General features: G+C 48.7%; 1 protein-coding gene across 1 annotated transcript in view; it reads left to right on the top strand.

Moving 5' to 3' along the window:
* RAPGEF1 (Rap guanine nucleotide exchange factor 1) overlaps positions 1 to 23,001 on the top strand; it is a 131,020-nt gene that overhangs the window by 63,936 nt on the left and 44,083 nt on the right. The window contains exons 2-5 of the mRNA XM_040631355.1: positions 2,221 to 2,360; positions 2,944 to 3,057; positions 7,688 to 7,866; positions 12,339 to 12,495. Coding sequence (XP_040487289.1) covers positions 2,221 to 2,360; positions 2,944 to 3,057; positions 7,688 to 7,866; positions 12,339 to 12,495 — 590 coding nt within the window. The remainder of the gene's footprint in view (positions 1 to 2,220; positions 2,361 to 2,943; positions 3,058 to 7,687; positions 7,867 to 12,338; positions 12,496 to 23,001) is intronic.

The raw sequence follows: 23,001 nt of genomic DNA, 5'->3' as shown, positions 1-23,001 counted from the left end.
ACCATTACCAAGACCAAAGTCACAAAAATTTTATCCCTGTGTTTTGTCCTAAAAGTTTATAGTTTTAACTTACATTCAGGTCTTTGATCCGTTTTGAATTAATTTTTGTATATGGTGTGAGGTAAGGGCCCAGATTCATTCTCGTTCTTCTGTATGTGAAATATCCAGTTGTGCCAGCACCATTTGTTGAAAAGAACATTCATTCCTCCATTGAATGGCCTGACATCCTTGTTAAGAATTGATTGACCCATAGACACGTGGCTAATTTATTCTGGACTCTCATATCCATTCTGTTGTTCTGTATGCTTATCCTTATGCCAGTACCATGCTGTCTTGATTACTATAACTTCTTAGTAGTAAGTTTTAAAGTCAGGAAGCATGAGTCTCCTAATTTTATTCTTCTTTTTCCACATTGTTTTGTCTGTTCTGTGTCTCTTATATTTCCATGCTTATTTTAGGATTAGATTATCAATTTCTGCAAAAAAGCCAGTTGGGATGCTCATAGGGATTACCTTGAATCTGTAGATCAATTTGGGGACTGTTGACATTTTAATATTAATCTTGAGTCATGAACATGGTATGCCTTTGCATTTATTTAGTCTCAACTTCTTTCAACAATGTTTTGTAGTTTTTAGTATATGTCTTGCACTTCTTGTGTTAAAATTATGCCTAAGTATCTTATTCTTTTTGATGTTATTGTCAGTGGAAGCTTTTTGTTTGTTTTTATTGAAGTATGGTTGATATACGATGTTATACTAGTTTCAGGTGTACAGCATAGTGACTCGGCATCACTGCATGTTATGCTGTGTTCACCATCTGTCACTGTGTAACGCTATTACAAGATCATTGACTATATTCCCTATGCCGTACTTTTAGTTCCAATGACTTAGTCATTCTATAACTGAAAGCCTGTGTCTTCCACTCCTTTTCCCCCATTTTGCCCATCTTCCCATCCCCTTTCCCTCTGGCAACCACCATCAGTTCCCTGTAGTGTAAATGGAAGCTTTTTTTTTTTTTTAAATATCATATTTATTTATTTTAGAGAGAGAGGGAGAAAGGTAATAATCCCAAGCAGACTCCATACTGAGCGGGGAGCCCTACACGGGGCTCTGTCTCATGACCCTGAGATCGTGACCTGAGCCAAAATCAAGAGTTGGACGCTTAACCGGCTGAGCCACCCAAGCGCCTCTCAATGGCAGCTTGTTAAAATTTCATATTGGAACGTTCATTTGTACTGTGTAGAAATCATCTGACTTCTGCATATTGATCTTGTATCCTGTGACTTTTCTGAATTGGTTTATTAGTGCTAATAGTTTTTTTATTTTTATTTATTTTTTTTAAGATTTTATTTATTTATGTGACAAAGAGACAGCCAGCGAGAGAGGGAACACAGCAGGGGAGTGGGAGAGGAAGAAGCAGGCTCCCATCGGAGGAGCCCGATGTGGGACTCGATCCCGGAACGCCGGGATCACGCCCTGAGCCGAAGGCAGACGCTTAACCGCTGCGTCGCCCAGGCGCCCAGTAGTTTTAGTGAGTTGCTTGGGATTTTTCATATACAAGGTCATATTCTACAGATAGGGTTTTATGTCTTCCTTCCCAAGCTAGACGACTTTTGTTAGGGTGCTAGAGTTTCGTATTGGGTGGAAATGGTGAGATCAGACACCCTGGGCTTGTTCTGATCTTGGAGAGAAACCATCCAGTCTTTCTGGAACTACGTTTCAGAGGGTCTTGAACAACTTAGTGCTATTTCAGTCTCCATGCCAGCTCTGAGCCCTTGCCCATGACGCTTGTTGCTGTTCCCTAAACCAACAAAAACGAGGAGGTTGATTCAGCAGGGCCCTTTCTGTCCCGTTCGAGCACCCTACGCTTCTGCGAGTCTGCTTTGGTGCTCTTACTTCTTAGCCAGTTCCCGTAGACTTCGGTCAGCTCTTCATACAGACGCTGCAGAGGACACTGGGAGTAACTGGCGAATTCTTTTTCCACAGCCATTTTGACTGCCTTTGACTTCCAGAATTCTGAACAACCTAATTTAGATGGAAATTGCAGAAATTAAAACATGTAAGCAGAAGTGTTTCAATAGATCCGTCTTTCCTTTCCTTTGTAACTAAACAGCCAGGGAAGAAGATTTGTTTAGGGACGATACTCATTTCCACAAAAGGTCAGCAGAGCACCGCTCCTTTCTACCCTGCTTCTAACCATTCGTACCCTCCTTGTTTTCAGACTCTCAGCGTTCTCATCTCTCCTCCTTCACCATGAAGCTGAAGGACAAATTCCACTCACCCAAAATCAAGAGAACGCCATCAAAGAAAGGAAAACCATCTGAGGTGTCTGTGAAAAATCCGGAGAAGCCTGTGAGCAAAGTAAGCCGACTCTCTCTAGGTGTTCCTCCTGGCCTTCGCCTCCTTCGAGCAGTATGAGTTTGTGCTGCGTTTAAGTTCATTCCCTGGGGATTCCGCTTTCAGTGCAGAACACCTACTCCATAGCATTCCATGTTTCCAGGCAGAGGCCTTTAGCGTCCTTGTGAAATGTGAGCCTTTAGGATGGTGAGTGTTTCTCCTGTTAATCAGAGTCGAGTTCAGTCGGCTAGAACAGTTCTCCTTTTCCAGATGTGTCATCCTCTGGGCACGTAACACAGCTCAGCGCACCGTGTTTACACCCCACAGTGCTGCCTCCCTGCCCCAGACAGCCCCGTGTTGCCCTGGCACGCACACACTTAGAGGGAGGTTTGTGACGTCCAGAATCCTTCATTTGGCTTTAGGGCCCATGCTCTGAGACATGCCAAATCCTTGAAACCCGGCCAAGGGTGTCCTCAAGCACGAGTAACCTCGGCAGGGCCGGTCAAGCCAGATGTGTCGAAACAGCGGTAGATGTTCACCAACCCTTCCCTTCAGCTTCAAACGGCCATTTCAAGCTCTGTAGGAATCCAGGTTTCCTCTCTTCCAGGAGGCAACAGACAGATTTCTACCAGAGGGCTACCCTCTCCCCTTGGATCTGGAGCACCAGGCAGTAGAGTTTATGTCCACCGGTGCTGTGGCTTCCAGGTCTCAGAGGCAGAAGGTCAGTGTGACGCTAAGAACAATGGGGTTTGCCTTGCCTTCTACTGCAGAATCCTGGGCCGTGGTTTTGGGGATGGAAAGAAAAATCTGTGCAATATCCTTGTGTTCAGTTGGGTGGCGACTGTGGGCTTCACTGTTCAGGAAACAGTCCCGGGGCCTTGGGTGAAATGAAGAGTTTATCCAAGCCCCTGTGGTCTTTGGAGAGAGCTCAGCACTCCATGACGGAAGCTTGGGGGTCCTTCCTGGGGTTGGTTTGGGTGCGCTGCTTGGGTCCAGCGGGTGCTGGGGGCAGTGGGTGAGTCTCCTCTCTCAAGACCAGCCCTTCTTTCCTTGAGTTGCTCAGATGATCTGAATAGTCAGCACAGGAGGAGCGTCTGCAGTAAAAGGTGCTGTGTTAGACATCCAGCAAGCCTCTGTGGGGAGAGCGCAGGGAACCAAGCACTCAGAACCAGGGACACCTTTGGTGCTGCTAACATTTACCCAGACTTTCCTTAGCCCCGTGCGCAGTGCTTTGCGCTTACTCTCTTACTGAACATTCGTAACAGCCCTGGGAGTTGGGAACTTACTTTGCAGAAGTGGAAACTGAGGCTGTAGAGGGAGGAAGCATTAGCCACCGTCACGCAGGAAGAGGCAGTGAAGCTGACTTGAGCTCAGGCCATCTGACACCCAAGTAAAACCCTCAGGATGCTACGTTTCCTCTTTATGAAAGCCAGAACTTAGGTTGGAATGTCCCACAAATCCAGATGGTAACTCTCACACAACGAGACAGAAAAACAAAATTCACCTTAGCAGTATCAAGTCAAGAGAAGCCTACAGACATCCCGATGCTGCAGTGATTGTCCGAAGCATGGTGGCCGGTAGAACTGTTGTCACAGCTGTCAACTGAACGCCACCGGCAGACACTGCCCCGTTACATAAACACACAATTCTTGAATTTTGCAGTGTACCTATTTTTTTGTTTTTATTTTGACCAGAATATCCTAAAATTCTAGTTAAAAGTGGAGAACATTAAAGTTTGAAGTCCAGAAAGTCTTCTGTTGAATAACCCTTTTCCCCGCCTCATCTGTTAGCAAAAGGAGGGGTACGATTAAGATGTTCAGTGTTTGCCAGATTGATGACATTGCGGACTGCAGCGGAGTAGGAAAGGAGAAGATGTGGTGTGCACCGTAGTTCTTTTCTGGTTCAGCCTGTTTAGCAACCTCTTGGAGCTGAGTTTGGTTAAAAAACAAAACCCCTGAGCAGGGTGTCCGCGGCCGTGTAGTATAGTGCAGGTAGCCCAGAGTAGAACGACTTAGAGCAACCGTGTTCTGCTGTTAGCTCTGATAAGAGACTGCTTCGGCCACGCAGTTCTTGGAACTTTTCCCCCTTTCTTCATCACTCCAAGAGAGGTCGTGGGGGGACATTCAGTGTGAAAGTGTCCTTCACTCAGTGTGGGTTCCTGCACATTCCAGGGGACATTGGCAGTGTCTGGAGACATTTTTGGTTGTCACCACTAGGAAGGTGAAGCAGGTGCTCCTGGGTCTGGTGGGTAGAAGCCAGGGATGCTGATGAACACCCTGTGCAGGACAGCCCTCCCTGCAACAGAGAATTTCCACCCCGGATGTCAGCAGTGCGGCAGCTGAGGGCCCGTTGGGTAGCAGGGGGCTGCAGGTACCATCTTTACCCAGGGGAAGAATGTTACCCCGGTTTTTGGTCGTCGCCCTTTAAGAAGGGTTGAATTACTCTGCTCTGCCCCAGGTCAGCTGCCCGAGACCATGTGAGTACGAACCTCTCGTTGAGTAAAAGCCTACAGGCAGAACTGAAAGTGCTGGGGACTCTGCCAACACGTGTGAACTTAGAAGACGCTGTCGGAGAAATGTGGAAATACGTCTGTCACTTGCTGCCATCATTATTGATTACTTACGAGCTCTCTTACCTCTTAGAGAATATTTCCGTATATGTTCTCATTTTAATCCTAGTTTATATGCATGACATTCCCGGTTTTATTTATTTATTTATTTATTTATTTATTTATTTTTAAGTAGGTTCCACACCCAGCGTGGGGCTTGAACTCATGACCCTGAGATCACAAGTCGCGTGCTCTTCTGCGCATGCCAGCCAGGCATCCCAGCATTCCCTGTTTAAATACAGGGGACACTGCAGCTCAGTAGATAGGGCAGATTCAGATTCTTCTACGGCTTCCTGAGGGCCTCTCTTTGCCCAGGCCCTGCCTTAGGTTTACTCCTTACCATACCTGCATGCAAAAGCTTTTATCATTCCTCATGTATGGAGTTTGGGCTCTGGCCCAAGTTTTCTCAATCAAAATCTGGTTTTATTTTATGAACTACTTCCATGTGCTTTCTCATTCATTTTCCCACATCAGTCTCTTCAGATTACCCAGGTTAGGTATTGGCGTCCCCGTTTTGCAGATGAGGAGGCTAAAGCCAGTGGTCCCCAAGCCCAGCAGTGGCTTCGGGTGTAGGCCCTCCCCCGGCACCACGACCCTCAGGGAGTTTCCAGGTTTGTGGATGGATGGTGGCGTCATCCCCCACGGCGGGAGGGGCCGCCCTGGTGCAGCCGGGCAACTTGAGCAGAGCCAAGGCTTTGGGTTCCCAGTTCTAGCACATGCTCCATCTGGGTGTCTCACTGTAAACTCTTCTGGCTGCATTTGCAAGACTCCAGAGCTGTTAAGGAGCAGAGGGGCTATGAACAGACAGTGCTTGGAGGCCACTGATTCTGGGAGTGCAGTTTGCTGGAGGGTTACGCTGCTAAGTTGTCGGCTCCTTTCGTAGTAGCCCAGCGCAGCCTGGTTCTTCAGTGGCTCATTTGATCTCTCTGCAAATGACAGAAAGATTCTTGTGCTCAGAAGTACCTCCTGCCCCTTTTGGGTGCCCCCCATCTCCAGGTCAGCCTCTTTCTCCCTAGCAAACCTGATGACACATTTTCTTACAATGTTTCCTGCTTCCTCCCTGTCTTTCATCATCCCTGGCTCCAGACATGTCCTGATGTGCTGAGATGGCAGGGCTGTGGTCAGGGTCCTCTAGCCAGACTGGCCAGCCAGGGTTTCAGTCACACTGATGTCTGGGTATAATTCCTTCATAGTCACGTTCTTCCTGGCCCCAGCGGGTTGATGGCAGAGCAGAAAGCTCTTGTCCATGAGGTGGGAAACAAGAGCCTGGCCTCTTGGAAACGGACAGTAAATAAAGGTGTCCAGTCGTAAAAAAAAAAAGAAAAAAGGTTAGGGTAAAGCAGCCAGTGATGGAGTAGGGAAGGGGTGCTCCCACCTTAGAGAACTTCATCTTTGGGGTCTACAGACCACCTTTGGGGAAGTACCCTATTGAGAGAAAGTGAGTCAGGTCTTTGGAAGTTGCCTGACCAAAGAAACTATTTACTTCTTGATCCCATTTGTATATTTGACTTCTGATATTCCCACGGGTTCGACATGGCAATTCAAATAAATTTAAACTGACATTCCCCGTTGTTTAAGAAGAAAAGAGCTGTGTTCAGAATCATAATCACTTCTTATTATATACCATTTATTTATCAATTTATAGATTATTGTTTAAATCAACTTTTTCTAGAATGTTCTTCTTGCCCTTGGTTGCTTTTATTTATGTATTCACTGGACCCCAAAGAGCCCACAGGTGGCTGTTTTCCTCATATACAGCAATCGTAATTTGCACTGGACATGTAATCAGTTTTCCTTGGGTAGGGTATCCGTTTTATAGATCGTCCTGGATCTCCCTTCCCTGCCAGCCAGTTGGGACCTGGGTCGCTGACATTAGGGCCAATAGAGAGGAAGGTTGGGGAAAGTAACCAAGGGGTGTGTGTGCCCACTGACTGTAGATTCGAGGTATCTTGCAGTCACAGAGAAAAGATTTGGGCATGAGAATTGGAATGGTGGTAAGCGTAGGGCTCTGTATGTTATTTTCCTCCTAGCTGAGCTTCCTTCAGGAGCAGAGGGACTGTGAACGCTGTTCGCATTTGCTGCACGAGTAGTGACTGAATCATCACCACCTGCTCCGGCTTCTTTGCCTTTTCACCCCAAAGCATCTGCCCCTTCTAACCCTGGGATTTCCAGACCCTTTGAGAGAGCCACGTCATTTCATTTGGAAGGGGCTGGATCTTTGGGCTGAATGTAGGACTCTAGTGAGGGGTCCTGGGAAAACACGTTTTGAACACAGATGCCTCTGCCCCTCTTACGCAGTCCCTCAGATCTTTGAAAGGCCTGGGATCTCTTGATTTACTGGATAGGTATGCACCATGATGAGACCTAACTGTTGGTTCTCTAAGCTTCCTACAGCCGTCAGCAAATTAGTCCTCCCTACACATAATGAGATGAGCGGTGATACCTCAGTGTGGTAGAAGGGGAGAAGCGATTTTCGAGACCTCAGGCCACATCAGTCTGTGCGAGGAAAGGAATTCAGGAGTATCTCAGTGCGCTTTCTTGGTCCAAGCTCCCTGTTCCTTCCTTCAAGCCCAGCCTCTCTATCCTGATTGCAGTCCTTAGATTCGGCTTGGTTTCTGCGGCAAAAAGCCTTTTCTGTTTGCATCAGTCTCAAGCTAGTTTATAGGAAATCGTACTTTATTTTTTTCAAAATAGCTCCCGTTAATCTCTCTCCTCCCTCCTTATGCTTAACATTTCCTTTCAGAACCTGAGCTGGCTGGAAGAGAAAGAGAAAGAAGTTGTTAGTGCTTTGCGCTACTTTAAGACCATTGTGGACAAAATGGCTATTGATAAGAAGGTACTGGAGATGCTTCCAGGGTCAGCCAGCAAGGTGCTGGAGGCCATCTTACCCCTGGTGCAGAGCGATCCTCGAATTCAACACAGGTGAGTTGCCCTGAAGTCCTTGGCTGTGTCAGAGGAAGGGAGACCTATGGGCATCTTGGTTTGGGGGCACTTCAGACTTGGGGCTCTTTTCCCTCCCAACACTCTCCCTCCACAGCTATGACCTGATGTTGTCCCAGGGTTGAGGTTGATGTTGCTCATGAGGCCTTGACCCTGACGGAGATCTCTCCCCTCTAGGGATGTAGCCACAGGGTAAGTCTGTGGTGGTTTCTTTGCCTTAGGTCATTGGCAGTAGTCACATTGAGATTTGGACACGTATCTAGTACCCTTCCTTGGGTTTATTGCAGCATTAAATTTTATTAACATCCAGCCTGGTAGAGACCTTGACTGCTTAGCTTATTAGGCCAAAGGAGATAGAGAAGAATCCCATTAGGGCATGGATTCATGAGACATTTAACTGTGTCAAACCAGGATCTCCCAGACAGTGCCTGGAATAGCTGGAAGCCAGGTATGCTGGGTGGAGTCCGCCTTCGTCCCAGGGAGCTTTTGTGGAGGAACGCTTCTATTGCTAGAGTGCATTTTCCCCTTGAAGGTTGGGAGCAGCTTGCCGCCATCTCTATTGTTAAGTACAGAAAGGAAAGGAATATTAAATGTAATCTTAAGTGAGAGCCTAGCAGGCGCTTTTTCTTTGAGAGGCTGTCAGGTGCCTGCTGGCTTTGTGTTTCTTTTCTGATACCTGCTCAGGATAAACGCATCTCTGTTTTCAGTTCCTTGAGATGGTTTAATGTTCATACAGCCCCGGGAGACTGAGCTTTTATGAACTGCTTTCAGAACTGGCAGTGAAGTGCATAGCTTTCGTCTTCTGGGAGACAGTGCAAACTGCGTCTTTATTGCCAAGAAGCGCCCTGCCTGGGGCTTGCGCCCTGCCTGGGGCTTCCGCCCTGGACTCTCCGCTGACCCCTGCAGACTGTGCTCTTTGGGCCAGTTGGTGGCGGAGGATAAAACAGTGGTATGGCTGTGCCCTGCTACTGCCTTCGCTTCTCCAGGCCGTGCTGCTGCCCCAGAGGAGAATACTGAGGGTCCCGTCGTGCCCTGTTCATTGCAACACACAGAGTGCTTTGTGTGCTGGCCTCCAGACCGAGGACTGTGTCCCCGTGGTAGTTAGCCCCGTGCCCGGCTCATAGAAGGGCCTAGCGCTGTTCTCCTTTGAGGGAATGGGCCTTACAGGTTGCTAGGGTCAGATGTGTAGATGGCTTTTTATGCACTGTTCTCCTGTACCTCTACTCGTGAGATGGTCCCTACCACGGAAGAATTAGAATCTAGTGGAAAAAATCAACTTCCCCACGTGTGGTAAGGCACTGATTTTACGGTACCCAGTGGAAGCTCTGTTGGGATTTGAAGGAGGGAGAGTTAGAGGAGAGCCCCATGGTCCAATTAAACTTCCCAGAGCAGGAGATGCTGGGGCGGGGCCTGAAGGAAAGGTAGGAATTGGACAGGCTGTCAGGGCAGGGGAGCAGGAAAGCAAAGGGCCTGAGGCTGGCCAGGGCACAGGGTGCTCCCGAAAAGGGGGAGACACGGCAGTCGTGTAGCAGAGAGTGCAAATGCTCTGGGGCACGGACCGAGGGGCAGTGGGGAGTCGGGGCTGGCCACTGTGCCCTGCCTCAGGCGCTGTGCCTCTCAGGGAGTGCAGGGAACAGTGCTGACCACGTGTGGCTGCTGGGACTGCTGCTCCCAGAGCGTTGGCCCGCAGCTGAGCCCGGGGAGTTCCTTTCTGGACGCACCAACACTGGAGGAATGGGTCAAGCGATAGCACGGTGGTTTGGGGGCACTTTTTGTCTGCGGGGATGTTTTATAGCTAGTTTGTAGTTGACAAACTAGCTATAAACTGTCTAGAACAATTTCCTGGAGGGAAGCAAATGCTTGGATGTGGCCGTAAGGAGCGATGACTCTTTCCTCTGGTAGTCCTTTGGCTAATACCACGTCCACGACTTTTCTTCCTGAAATTCATGCAAAGCCAAATGATATTTTTCTTGGTCGCCCTGATATCTCCCCCTGGAAGTTTCCTCTTTGATTCCTTCCATCCTCTCTTTCCTCCCAGTGCAATTTATAAGCTGGGAAGGTGTTTTCCTGTCTTCTGCTCGGAGCTTTCTCTGTCGCTTGGGTCCTAGCTGGTAGGCTCTTGGTCCCCCTCCCCTAGGGTGCTGGGACAGTGGCAGACCGGCTTCGGAACAAGCAGCTGGGCTGCTGAATGCGAGCAGTGCGGAGGGGCTTCGCCCACGCTGCGGACATCCAGAGACGCTAGAGAACACGAGCCGTGCTTGCCTTCAGTGTTGATGGCTTTGCTCCATTTCAGAAGCAGACCAGCCACTGGTCCACTGGACACTTCCAGGACTCTCGTTCCTTTCTTAATGTCTTAGCCCCTAATATAGGAATATTCTGCTTCCAAGCTAATGCTGTGAGGGGCGGCCACAGTGGGCAGATTCGTCAGGTGCTCTCAGGGAAGCGTTGCCACTCGGCGCAGGTAGAAATTAAGTGTTACGGAAAAATGTCTCCCCGCCTCCTTTTCGGCTAATCCCTGCCAGTAGTTCAACAGTGTGATTGGTGCTTTGGTGGAATCCCCCACGGGCGCTTTGGCAGAAGGCGGCAGTCTTTGTTCACAGAGGCCTCACCTGGCCCTGCCTGAAGGTGGGGAGGGTGCTAGCGGTGTGTATCACCCCCCCCCACTCCCCCGCAGGATGGCGCCGCCTCCTGTGTGGCCCCCAGAGAAGATTGAGTTCTTGTCTCCCTCCTTCGACCCTCCTTCCCAAGAGAGTGGGTCCAACACCAAGTGCTTGTCACTCCTGTTACTCTGTGAGGCAGCCAAGCCCTGGCTCTCTCGGGGCCCCTTTGGTAAACTGTTCCTCTTTCTAATGGGACTCAAGGAGTTGGCTTTCATTCTTTCTGACTGTTCTGTCTCCTGTTGGAACATGCACAGAGCAGAATCACTGGCTAGATGGAAATTGTAGACGTCCTGGAAAAGTTTTCTCCTCCTTACCTGATTTTGAAGAACTCACCACAGCATTGTTTGGTTCAGGTTTTTGTTTTAAATGGCTTTGTTTTTAGAACCTTTTCTTTTTCTTTAAGATTTTATTTATTTATTTGAGAGAGCGCGCAAGCACAGGGTGGGGTGGGGTGGGCAGAGGAGAGAGGGAGAAGCAGGCTTCCCAACTGAGCAGGGAGCCCAATGCAGGGCTCAATCCCAGGACCTTGGGATCATGACCTGAGCCGAAGGCAGACGCTTAACTGACTGAGCCCCCTGGGTACCCTTTTAGAACCTGTTTTAATCATATCTTACAATATTATATCTTTTCCTCAAAATTCTGTCTTTGACTCCTAAACGTCTGCCTCATTCCTTTTGTCCCCCCACTTTTTTTTTGAGTGGAGGAAGGGGCATCCCCCAAATTTTCCATGTTTTTGCTCTTCCTCTCTTATAATACATAATATTTAAAATGGAAAAATAATCTTTTCCATAATTTCTAGAGGAAATTATCTCTAGTTACTTAAAAATGTGTAGGAGATCTGAAAAGTCTACATTTGGGCCTCCCCTCCCCAATCACTGAGGCGTCCGGAAGTCTCCGGGCCTTCTGCTGTGCATATGCGGGCATCGCAGTGTGCAGTCAGCACCGCCCCCACCACAGGCCTCCTCGCCTCTCATCTGTCATCCTGAAACGTTCTTCGTTAGTGCGCTGCTCTGGCGTGTCTGCCATGAAGACAGTGCAGAGGATGAGGAAGCTGAGCCCGTGTTAGAAGGAATTCTAGTGAGTTCCAGATCTGTTGGAGCTCGTGTTTAGAACTGTTTCGGTAAAGGATCCTGCCTGCTAAAACTCTGCACACCTCTTGGCTCCTTGTGACACATTTAACATGTCAGTCTGATCGAGAACAAGAAGTGTGCAGTGCTTTGACCGATGATTCGCAGCGAGGAGGAGGGGAAGATGGGGCACTGCTTGACAGAGGCCAGAATCTCGCAGGGGGTGTGAAGTTTGCAGAAGTATATAAACTATTGTGATGGAATTTTGGGAAATGAAAAAAAATTTTATAACAGCCTAGAGTATAAAGCTCCATACAGCATTTGTTGGATGTAAGGGCGTAGGTCCGGGTGTGGGGGGCATTATCAAAAAAGGAGGTGTGGCTCTTACAGAAAGATGGAGAAACATGCCCTCCTCACCGAGAAACTGGTTCTGTGTTAAACAGTCACTTCAAGTGATGATCACACTTTAGATGTTTAACTTTCTTTTTTTTTTTTTAAAGATTTTATTTATTTATTTGACAGAGAGAGAGACAGCCAGCGAGAGAGGGAACACAAGCAGGGGGAGTGGGAGAGGAAGAAGCAGGCTCTCAGCAGAGGAGCCCGATGTGGGGCTCGAACCCAGGACCCTGGGATCACGCCCTGAGCCGAAGGCAGACACTTGACGACTGTGCCACCCAGGCGCCCCCAGATGTTTAACTTTCTTCACAAACTTTTCTCTTCCTCCCAGCTCAGCCCTCTCCTCCTGCTATAGCCGAGTATACCAAAGTCTCGCCAACCTCATCCGTTGGTCTGACCAGGTGATGCTAGAAGGTGTGAACTCAGAAGATAAAGAGACGGTGACAACCGTGAAGGGAGTCATCAAGGCCGTGCTGGACGGAGTGAAGGTAAGACGCGGGCGCCGGCAGCCTCTATGCTGGGCATCTGTCACACAAGACCTTGTTCCCGAACGGAACACATTAGAACAAATGTCTTCCAGCGTCTCTGGTGTGCGTGTGCTGTTCTGTCCCACAGCCATTTACTTCTCTCTGGTACAAACGGCTCTCACAGCAATAGAAGCCTTTGGAGTGCTCGTCTCCATAGCTGGAAAAGCTTCCAGAAGCTTTCAGCCTTTATTGAGCACGTAGTAAATCTTCCGTGAGTCTTTGTATTACAGCTCTGGCTGTGCGTGCTTGCCGGCTAGACACAATGCAGAGGAAATTGTTTTTGCACTGACTTTTAGCGAAATTCTCAGCAAGTCAACTGCTACCTTTTCATGTTCTAAGAACTTCTGGGATTCTTGGTAGAAAAGCGGGATTGAGATGAGTAAGAAGTGAAACTGTCTGGATTTGAAATCCTTGACGCGGTCTGTGACTTTACTAGCCAGGGAAGTCGGAAACTGCATGATGGGAAATTGGGAACCACAGCTAAGGTAGGAGGCGAAGGCCATAGAGGGTCTGGAATTGCGGTCCGGGGGACAAACTCTGATTTAGAGACAATAAGTCCTAGTGGGTGAGGAACAAGGCAGAGTGTAAGCATGAGGTGGGTGAGGGCCTTTGGGTCAAGATTAGGGCCGTGAGCAGTGGGCAAGTAGAGATCCTGCTATTTCGTGAGGCTATGTTATGTAGTGGAAAGAGGGCTAGTCTGGGGCCTGGCTGGGTTTGAATCCCAAGTTCACTACTTACTAATCTGTGACCTTGAGCAATATACTCAGTCAAAGACTCTGTACCTTAATTAACTCGTCCATAAATCGGGTGTAATAATAGTGCCATATACCCCAGGGTTGTTAGAACAATGCCTGGCACATACTAAGCACTCAGGCTTTTGCTGCGGTTTTTTTTTTTTTTTTTTTTTTTTTTTTTTTTTTTTTTTTTTACTAATTTTGCGGTGCTAGGTGTATGCTTTAGAAACTAATCTCTTGGCTTGGGGGGATTAAAAAAACAAGAAAACCCCAGCTGTGTCATCCTCCTTTCTATACCCTTCAGTCTAAAACTGTAGCTGAGGGACTCTAAAAAATTCCTTCTCCACTCAACCATGCTGTCAGATTCCTAACGCTGCCTCCTTGTTGACATCCCCGGAAGCTCTGGAGAGTAGAATAAGGACCCCCACATGGTAAAAACACTACAGAGGGAAAGCTAAGAAGGCATTGCTTAATGGTATGAATTGCTCCAGAATGAACTGTGTCCATTGGGGAAGTCTTGGTGGCCCCCTGCCTCCAGCGCCAGGTAAGTAGCCGCCGCGTCTGCTAGAGGGAGGCTTGGCTGGGTGACACCAAGTCTCCTCTGATGGCTCCAGGTTCTCTTCATTCCCCAAAGTTTATTAGGTCCTAATAACGTTGTCTGTTTTGGCCAATGAGACTTAAGGGTGTAACAGCCCAGAGTGGTGGTTGTGCAAGACCTTTGTCGCTATCCAGGTTTGGGAGTGCGGTCGTACGCATTATCCCATTTGATCTTGCCTGCAGCTCTTCGAGGTCGGCAGGGCAGGAGGAGACGTGCCCTGAGTCCACACTTCATCAGCAGAGTGTGTAGGATTCTGGCTCACCGCCCCCCGCCCCGGCTCTTCCTGTCCAGCCTTCTGGAAATGCTGTTATTGAAAATTGTTCTGCAGGTGACATTGTTCAGGTTTCCTTCTGCCAGATTATAATGAGATGTTCGAAACAAGTTAGGATGCCCAAAACAGGCGAGATGGAGTTTCTGTGCATAGAGCTTTGTCACGTTCCCAAGTCCGTTTCCATTATGGAATCATTAAAGCACCACAGTGTCGACTGAAAGACATGCCTAAAAGGAGCAGTTCTCTGATCTTTCAAACTGACCAGTGAGAGAGAGGGAGAGAAAGTGACTGATCACGGACCCATCCATGTCTGGAAACAAGTAACTTTTCTTCACTTGTTTTTAAAATACTTTACCCAGAGCGAAGACTCTTCAGGTGATGAGCTCTGGGAGTTCAGTTCCGTCTCATTTACTCGGGAACCGCCTGTGCCCCGGGCAGTGTGATGGCTTTGGGAATATAGTGATAAAGCTGGTACAGTCCTGGACCCGATGCAGCTTATAATCAAAAGAGGGAAAAGGATAACAGAGCTTGTAATCTGTAATTATAACTGGGACGAGTGTTATAAAAGAAACGTGGCCTTACTTGGCTATTTGGGTGACCTTCCTTTTTCAGGGTGGTCAGAGACTCTTCCCTCAGGGAGACACAGGCCAACGCCAGAGGGGCGTGCAGGAGTTGGCCTCGTCCTAGAAGCTTTCAGCAGCTGGAACAGTCCAGACACTGTGCTGTTGGCATGTGTTACTGGGGCCTCATAGTAACAATAGCTGACATTTTTTCCCTCCTCATGCTCAGAACAACTCTGAAGGTGGGCGTGATCTCCCCTTCACAGGTGTGGGGACAGGCTCCGGCAGACAGTCGGCAGTGGCAAGGTCGTGCCTTGCACCCGGGCCTGCTGGACCCCAGGCCCTGTGCTTTCCCCGTCACCCTTCTGTGTGAGGGGCCGACTGTGTTCCTGCCTCCACGCCAGCTGGCCTCCAGCTTCTCTCCCAGTGTCCCCATCCGGCTGAGCACACCTTATAAGCCCGTGTCTTGGTGCTGTGCGAGCCTCAGCTGACTGGGAGGGACAGGGCTGTGCAGAAATAAAATAGATTTGTGAGGATGTCGTCATCCCACTTGTAGGAGAAGTGTTGGCACGTTCCTTTAAACTGAGTCACCGTCTTTCAAGTAACTCATTCAGTTGGTAAATGGGATTCTTTTTCTGAAAGGTTGAAGAAGTGTTTTAAAACAGGATTACTTTGTTTAGTACCATTTATTATTTAAAGCCCTGCATAAATGTCACTTGTTAGCTCTGTAACCTTGGGCAAGTTACTTCTGTGAATTTCACGTAGGTTTTAAAATATTTACCCTGAAGAACTGAAGAAAGATTAAGTAAGATAATATATATAAAGTACCTGGTAAGTGCTAGGTCCCAGTAAACTGTGGGTAAGTACTATTAACCGTAGAGATGTTCATACCCACGTCTACCAGTTCTTGACAGTGGTCGTGGCTCTTCTCCACGCATCTCAGGTCAAAAGAGAGACCTGTTATTATCTGATCTGCCCCAGGCAGGTGCTCTGCTCATGGGCCCCGAGGCTCAGAGAGGATGGTGACTCCCCAGGGAAGGAACGTGAAGGCTCGAACTTTCCCTAGCACCTGGCTGTTGGGAGCCAGAGCCTCAGGCTCCAGTGGGTGCCGCAACCAGCGCCCCAGCTCTGCTTGCATTTGCCGTCTCAATGTCAGCTTCTCTTCTTATCTCAGTCACGCAGTCTCTTACCCACCTCCCTGGGCTCTGCTTTGCCCTCTTTGCAGACCTTCCAGGGATGTCGATTCTCAGACCTAAAGCCTCTTCCCCTGACCTCCAGCTCCTCCCTCCCCACCATTTACACTAAACCGTCTCACGCTGACAGCCTTAGAGGAAAATGTGGAATACCTGCAGTTCTGTCGTTCAACCATCACCACCCAGAATTGGGCTTGTGTACCATGCCAGACTCCCTTCCTATATGTTAACCTAAAAAATAAAACAATCCGTTATTTTACCAGCACACACAGGCTTAGTTGGGAATAGCAGAGAATTGCAATGTGGGACATGCAAGCTACAGCAAAACCACAGGCAAGTCCAACAAAGAAAGGAGAGGAGCATGACTTTATGGAGAAGGCAGAGGACGTTGGGAAGGGCTGTCCTGAACCAAAGTCCACTGGAGAAAAGCAGGCGTTTAGGGCGAGGGCGGTTTCTCACTGGCTGAGTTGCTGGGTAGTGGATTTCTCCCAGGAGAAGCAGCGTCCGTCCTTCCCTGTTGGGTCTGTAGTCATGATTCCCTCCTGTTGTGGATGCCTCTGCCGGGGTCTCTAACTGATGATTCTTCCTGGAATTGACGGCAGTGGTGTGGCTTCCCTTTCAGCCAACCAGCTCCACTTTAGTGAGATTTCCCTCTATCAGTTTTCACTTTCAACAGGAATATTTTGAAAAATATTTTTCTGACCGTATCAGTTAGGATTAGGTTTGACTACAAGAAAATCCAAAATAATACTGGTTTTTAAAAGATAAAACTTTATTTCTCCTTCGTGTACAAGAAGTTCACAGTCTGATAGGCAGTCTGAGGCTAATGACATTTTCATACAATGGTCAGGGATGTGGTCTTCACCCCTCTTGCATTCCNCCTTAGCACATGGATTCCACCTCATGGTCCAGAATGACTGCTCAGTCTCCATCCATTATTACTACATTCCAGCCAGCGAGGAGGAAGAGAAAGAGGGTGTGCCCTCTCCATTTAAGGATGCTTCCTCAAAGGCCTCACAGAACTCAGTCACATTATATTGACCAGAATTTGGTCCCATACCCAGCTGAAATTCTATTAATAAGGGAGAACAGGTAGCGTGGGGCAACCAGCTGTCCCCGCCACACTAACATCTCAAATAAGCCGTCCCTTTTATTCCTCATTCAGCCTGTTTTACATTTTTTGATGAAAAACTTCAAACATTTACAAAGAAAAAAAACAGTACAGTGAAGCCCCATCGTGTGGCTCCCACAGTTGTCGGCTCACGGCCAGTTTTCTGTACCTCTGATGCCTCTCCCGCAAATCCCAGACGTCCGTCCTTCCGTCCGTAAATGCCTTAGTGCAGAGCTCTGGGACAAGGCGAGCTTTTTCTGTGAGGGGCCAGGGGGTAAATATGGAAGCCTCTCGGGCTACATGTGATTTCTGCTGCCTGTTGGTCTCTCTTTCGTATTCTTTGTTGTTTAATTATTTTCATTTTTTTAAAGATTCTATTTATTTGAGAGAGAGAGAGTAGAGAATGAGGTGGGGGAGGGGCAAAGGGAGAGGGCCAGAAGCAGACTCCCTGCTGAGTACGGAGCCTGAAAAGGGGGGGACCACCTTGATCCAGGACCTGAGCCGAAATCGAGCCGGACCCTTAACCGTGAGCTACCCAGGCACCCCCTTAACAAAGCATTCTTACCTGGAGGGCCTCACAGAAAGCAAGCCCTGGGCTGGACCTGGCCTGCACGCAGGGTGTAGTTCTCTACGTAATAAAGCTCATACACTCAGGGCATCTGGGTGGCTCAGCTGGGTAAGCGTCTGCCTTGGGCTCTGGTCATGATCTCAGGGTCCTGGGGTCCAGTCCCATGTCAGGCTCTCTGCTCAGCGGGGAGTCTGCTCCCTCCCCTCCCTCTGCCTCTGTGCTCTGCCATCTCTCTCTCTCTCAAATAAATAAAATCTTAAAAAGAATAAAGCTCATACACTTACTAGTTCGTTAATATGCGTCTGAAGATCCCTTTTCTCTGTGTTTTTGTCCTTGCAACTTAATTGTCTTTTTAGAAGGGCTTGGTTGCTGCTGCAGAAAGTCCCCCACATTCTGGACCGTGCTGATGACGTCTGCGCCGTGTCATTCAGCACGATCCTCTGTCCCTGGAATTTCCTGTACAATTAAAGGCTGAGTGAGATTCGGGTTTTCGTATTTTGAGTGCTTCCTAGGTGCCGCCCCGCACCTCCATCGAGAGGCATCTTTCCCTTTTTGATGTTAGTAGCCGTTGATGATTATTGCCTGGATCCATTAATTGATTAGGGGTTGCCAAATGATGACGTTCTAATTCTTTGTGCCTGTCTTTTATCGTGACTCTGCTGGGATACACTTAAATGGCAGATTTCCCGTGTCAATTTGTGGTTATCCTGAGTTCTGATTCTCGGAGAAAAGGCAGGATCGGTGCTTTGTTCCTTCCCTTATTTACCAGTTATTGAAATAGTGAGTGTTTCCTAGCACCCTTTAACATGACCAGTGAACTGAGCTTTTTCAGATACCATTTTGAACTCATGGCTGTGACCATGCCGGCCACGCTCCGGTCCACTGCGTTTTCACTCTTCCTGGTGCCCAGGCCCCATCTTGGGCCACTGAGGACGTCTTCAGGCTGTTTCCTGAGTTCCCTGTGACATGACCCTAGAGGTCTGTGGTAGTTTTCTTACCTTTTGGTATGAAAAGATATTCCAGGCTCCTCTGATACTTATTTTATTTGGGCGTGGTGGTGACGGTGGTGGGAAACGTTTTATTGAGATCTAATTGCCATACAGTGGATTTCTCTCACAGTGTACAATATAGTGATTTTTTTTTTAGGATATTCACAAATTGTACAACCATCACCATAATCAATTTTAGAACACTTTCATCACCTCAGGAAGTAACCTCATGTCCTTTATGTTCTCCGCATACCCTCCCTCCTCTGTTTCCGTCCCCTCAGTCTTACGCAGCCACTGGTCTCCTTTCTGACTCTGTAGAGTTGCCTGTTCTGGACATTTCATATAAATGGAATTGTATCCTCTGTGGCCTTTTGGGACCAGCTCCTGTCAGTGTAATGGTTTCCAAATTTACCCATGTTAGAGCATGTGTTCTTTTTATTGCCAAATAATATCCCATCGTGTGGATATACCACGTATTGTGTATTCGTGGACATCTGGATGTCTGAGTTGTTTCTGCCTTCCGGCAGTTAGGAGTAATGCTGCCGTGAGCACTCCTGTACACGTGTTTCGGGGGACGGATCCCTTCCTTTCTCTTGGTTGTATACCTGGGCGCACAGTTGCCAGGTCACACACTAACTCTGCGTTTGATCTTGTGTTTTCTACAGCAGCGGCGTCATCTTACATCCCCCCCAGCAGCTTCTGCGGGGTCCAGCCGCTCGAGCTTCTCCACATCCTCGTGGTTCCCACTGGTCTCTTGGACGCGGCCGTCTCGGTGGGCACGAAGTGGGATCCCACGGTGGCGTTGATCTGTGCTTCCCTGGGGCTAAGGATGCTGAGTCTCCTTTCCTGTGCTTATTGGCCATTTCTCTCTCTCTTTGGAGAAATGTCTGTTCAAATTCTTTGGTCAGTTTTTAGCTGGGTTGTCTTTTTATTATTGAGTTATAGGTCATCTTGTCCATTTCTTACCACGGAGCTGGAATCAGCCATTCCTCGAACGAGCCCTGGTTCCCTTTGCTGGGAAATGGTATGTAGAGACCGCACTGAGGGCCGACATTCTCCTTGCTACTACTTGGTCACACGGTTAGTTTCTCTAAGACAAAACACATCTGGAGTTTTTACTGGTACTTCCAACTCACATTCAGGACCACCGAGGTTTTCACTTAACCTCCTCAAACCCGTATCTTAATTTTTTTCCTCCCACACTGAATTCGAGGTCTCTGGCTGCCCTGTCTTTAGACCGTTCGAGGGATGCCAGCCAGTGCCTCGTGGCTGGACGGAGCCCCCGAGAGCTGACTTCAGGAGTCCCTCACCACGCAGCCCGCTGGTGCGCCTTGCCCGCGGGGCACCGCCACTCTCGACTGCGCAGGAGAGGGACGCTTCCTCTGTTCTGTTGCTGCCTCACGCGCCTCACACTTCGGATGTGGGTGGGAAGGTCCCTTTGTGTCACCATAAAAAAGCTGGACACCCCTGTGATTTCATTCTGCTGCTTCAGTACAGGGATGTCCCCACTGGTGGCCACACTCAGCGTACTTAGTGAAGGACTGGTCGGTAGAGCAGCCGTGTCATGGCCTGAGCCCAGAATTCTCGCAGGGCCAGAGAGTGCCGGAGGATACACAGTGAGGGGTTGGGATGGGGCGGGGGCCGGCGTGGCAGACCCTTGGTTGTAGAATGGTGCGCTTTTCCGTTATAGTGTATGGGAACCTGGAGGGCATCGGCCACGCTGTGGTGTCCTTGTGGCGGGGGCAGCATGGCAGTGAGTCTTAGATGTGAGTGGTGCCCGTGGGCGCATCTCGTGAGGAGCCCTTTCTTGTGCGGCCCGTGTCTTCTCTGCCAGGCAGGAGCTCTGTCTCAGTGCCAAGGAGAAGATGGGAGCAGATGGGCCTGTGTCTCCTACTTGAGCACCACAGCTCATATGGACGTGCTGAAGGTCATTTAAGAGGGAAACATCCCTAGGATCGTTTCCAGTGTGAATAAAATGGGCACCAAATACGTATGATGCACCTAGAAAGATACCTTTCCAAATACCTTTTGGCTTTTGAAAACTGCTTTTCAGTGACCTGGTAACTGTCTGGCTACAGTCGCCGGCTGTGGACACAGTCTGGTGCTGCCTTTGCCAGCCTTCAAACCTGTGCCTCACGAGGACTGGAAAGCCTGACATCCCTCTCAGAAATTCTGCCGTTCGCAGGAGGAGTCAGGCTCTTGCCACGTTACAGATGGTCAGCTTTGAATGAGGTTAGGGTCGCTGGCACAGGAGCCAGGGATGCACACCGTCTTAGGGTTCTCTGCTGTCTCACTGTTTGGGACGGAAGGCTGGTGGGGGATAGAAGAGCGCCCTGCCCCTTTAACACCCTCTGCAGGCCACGGCCTTGGAATTCGGGCACACGCCTGCACATATGCGCCTGTCATTCTGTGACTCTTGTGCCATTGCTCATTAGTCGAGTTCACACAGCTGCCTCTCCAGAAAGATGACATTCTAATTATAATTGCTCGTGATCGGTGAAGAATTAGTGGAATTTTTTTCCTGCGTCAGCAGATATAAGTCTGCAGACTTCTCTATGTTCTTTCGCCCCGCTTGTAGAGGAGGGTAAGCGTGGATGTGCGCCTTCCGGAACACTGTGGTCTGGCCCTCTGACCCCTCTGATTCTGTGATGCTCTTCGTGCAGCCTGCTGACGAGCTGCCTCTCCCGCCCTCCCACTGCCTGCTGTCCCTCCTCAGCACGTCGTCTGTCTCCCATCTTTCCGTCTTACCCTGCCCTTGATCAGCTAGGGAGCTCGTCTTTAGCTGTCCACGAGATCTCACTTAACTTCTAAACTGTGGTAACAGGACCATGTGAACATTCTCCTTTCTTCCTCTAGTACTTGACTCTTAGCTCACGTCTCTGTGTTTCTCCAGGAATAGGCACCGGCTGACACAAGGGGGGGGGGGTGGCGCTGATCCCGGTTGTACTGTGTATGCCTTTGGTTGTATTTTGTTTCTTTAATTAGCATTTCAGAAGTAATACATGTTTATCGTAGAAAATTTACAAGATGCATAGAAACAGAAACAATAAAATTTGGGGTATTTTATAGCCATACTATTGTTTGGTTCTATCATAATTTACATAATCAGCTCTCAGTATTAACTGTTGAATTATGGAGTATTAGTAGTCTAGTTTTATCTATTACATATAATGCTGTGATGACCATCCTTTGTAGCTTATTTTTTCCACACCTCTGTGACCTTTCCCCTTGACCAAATTATTATAAAAAGACAGATATTTAATTTGGACCCATACTGACAAGTCATGCTGTAAAGAGGCCGTTCAAAGCATTACTCCCCCCCACCATGTCTGGAAGATATCTGTTTTATCACCGTCAGAGCTGGAGCGTCTCTGATTACTGAGCACTGGTGTGTACATTTGTGAGTTTCCTCTTTGGTATTAGTTTTGGTGTATTCATCCTTTTTCTGGTTTTCGTGTTTCTGAAAGAATCGTTGCTCTGGGGAGGATATTCGCTCTCTTGTCACTGTGCATGTTGTGATTCCTGTGTGTGGCATGTTGAGTGTAGAGAGGCTTTGCCGTCTGATTTAGGGACATGTTGCTCTTGCCCATTTATGCCCGTTGCTGTCTCCTCTGTAACTTCAGAAATAGTCTTGCTGGCAGCTGGAACCGCTCCCCTCCCTACACAAATAGGTCCTATCCAGGCGCCCACCAACAGGAGACTGGGTAAGGAAACGGAGGTTTGCCCATGCATTGAAATACAGCTCAGCAGTGAGAAGAACAGACTACTCACGCTCACAAAAACAGCGAGTGTCCTACTGAGCAAAAGAAGACGAACAGAACGGAGACACCGAGTAGGGCCGTGGAGCCGGGGGGAATGAGGAGGGACTGGTAACGGGTACAGTTTCTGTTGTAGGGGATGTGAAGTCGCAAAAGCAGCTGTGCTGGAGTGTCTCAGCTCCGTGAGCAGACAAAGAACCGTCAGACTGTCCACAGTCAATGGCTGGATTTTATGGCTTGGGGACTAGATACCCATAAAGCTATTCAGAAAAGATGGGCGCAGAAGACTGCATACTGGGGCGCCTGGGTGGCATGGTCGTTGGACGTCTGCCTTCGGCTCAGGGCATGATCCCGGCGTTCTGGGATCGAGCCCCACATCAGGCTTCTCCGCTGGGAGCCTGCTTCTTCCCCTCCCACTCCCCCTGCTTGTGTTCCCTCTCTCGCTGGCTGTCTCTGTCAAATAAATAAATAAAATCTTTATTTAAAAAAAGAAGAAGAAGAAGACTGCATACTGCAGTGGTCCCATTTATACCGAGTTCTCGGCAGAGGTGATCTAAGAAATAGAAGTGAAGCAGTGTTGGGTGGGGCAGACGGACCAGAGACAGCGGCAGAATTTGGTGAGCGGTGCGTCCACGGGGATTCGTGATCATCAGAACCCATCAGATGCAGTCTAATTGGGGGGGGG

The sequence above is a fragment of the Ursus maritimus genome, unplaced genomic scaffold (genome assembly GCF_017311325.1).
Source record: "Ursus maritimus isolate PB19 unplaced genomic scaffold, ASM1731132v1 scaffold_17, whole genome shotgun sequence".
In the NCBI taxonomy this organism is placed as follows: Eukaryota; Metazoa; Chordata; class Mammalia; order Carnivora; family Ursidae; genus Ursus; species Ursus maritimus.
This window is presented reverse-complemented; position numbering and strand designations above follow the sequence as displayed.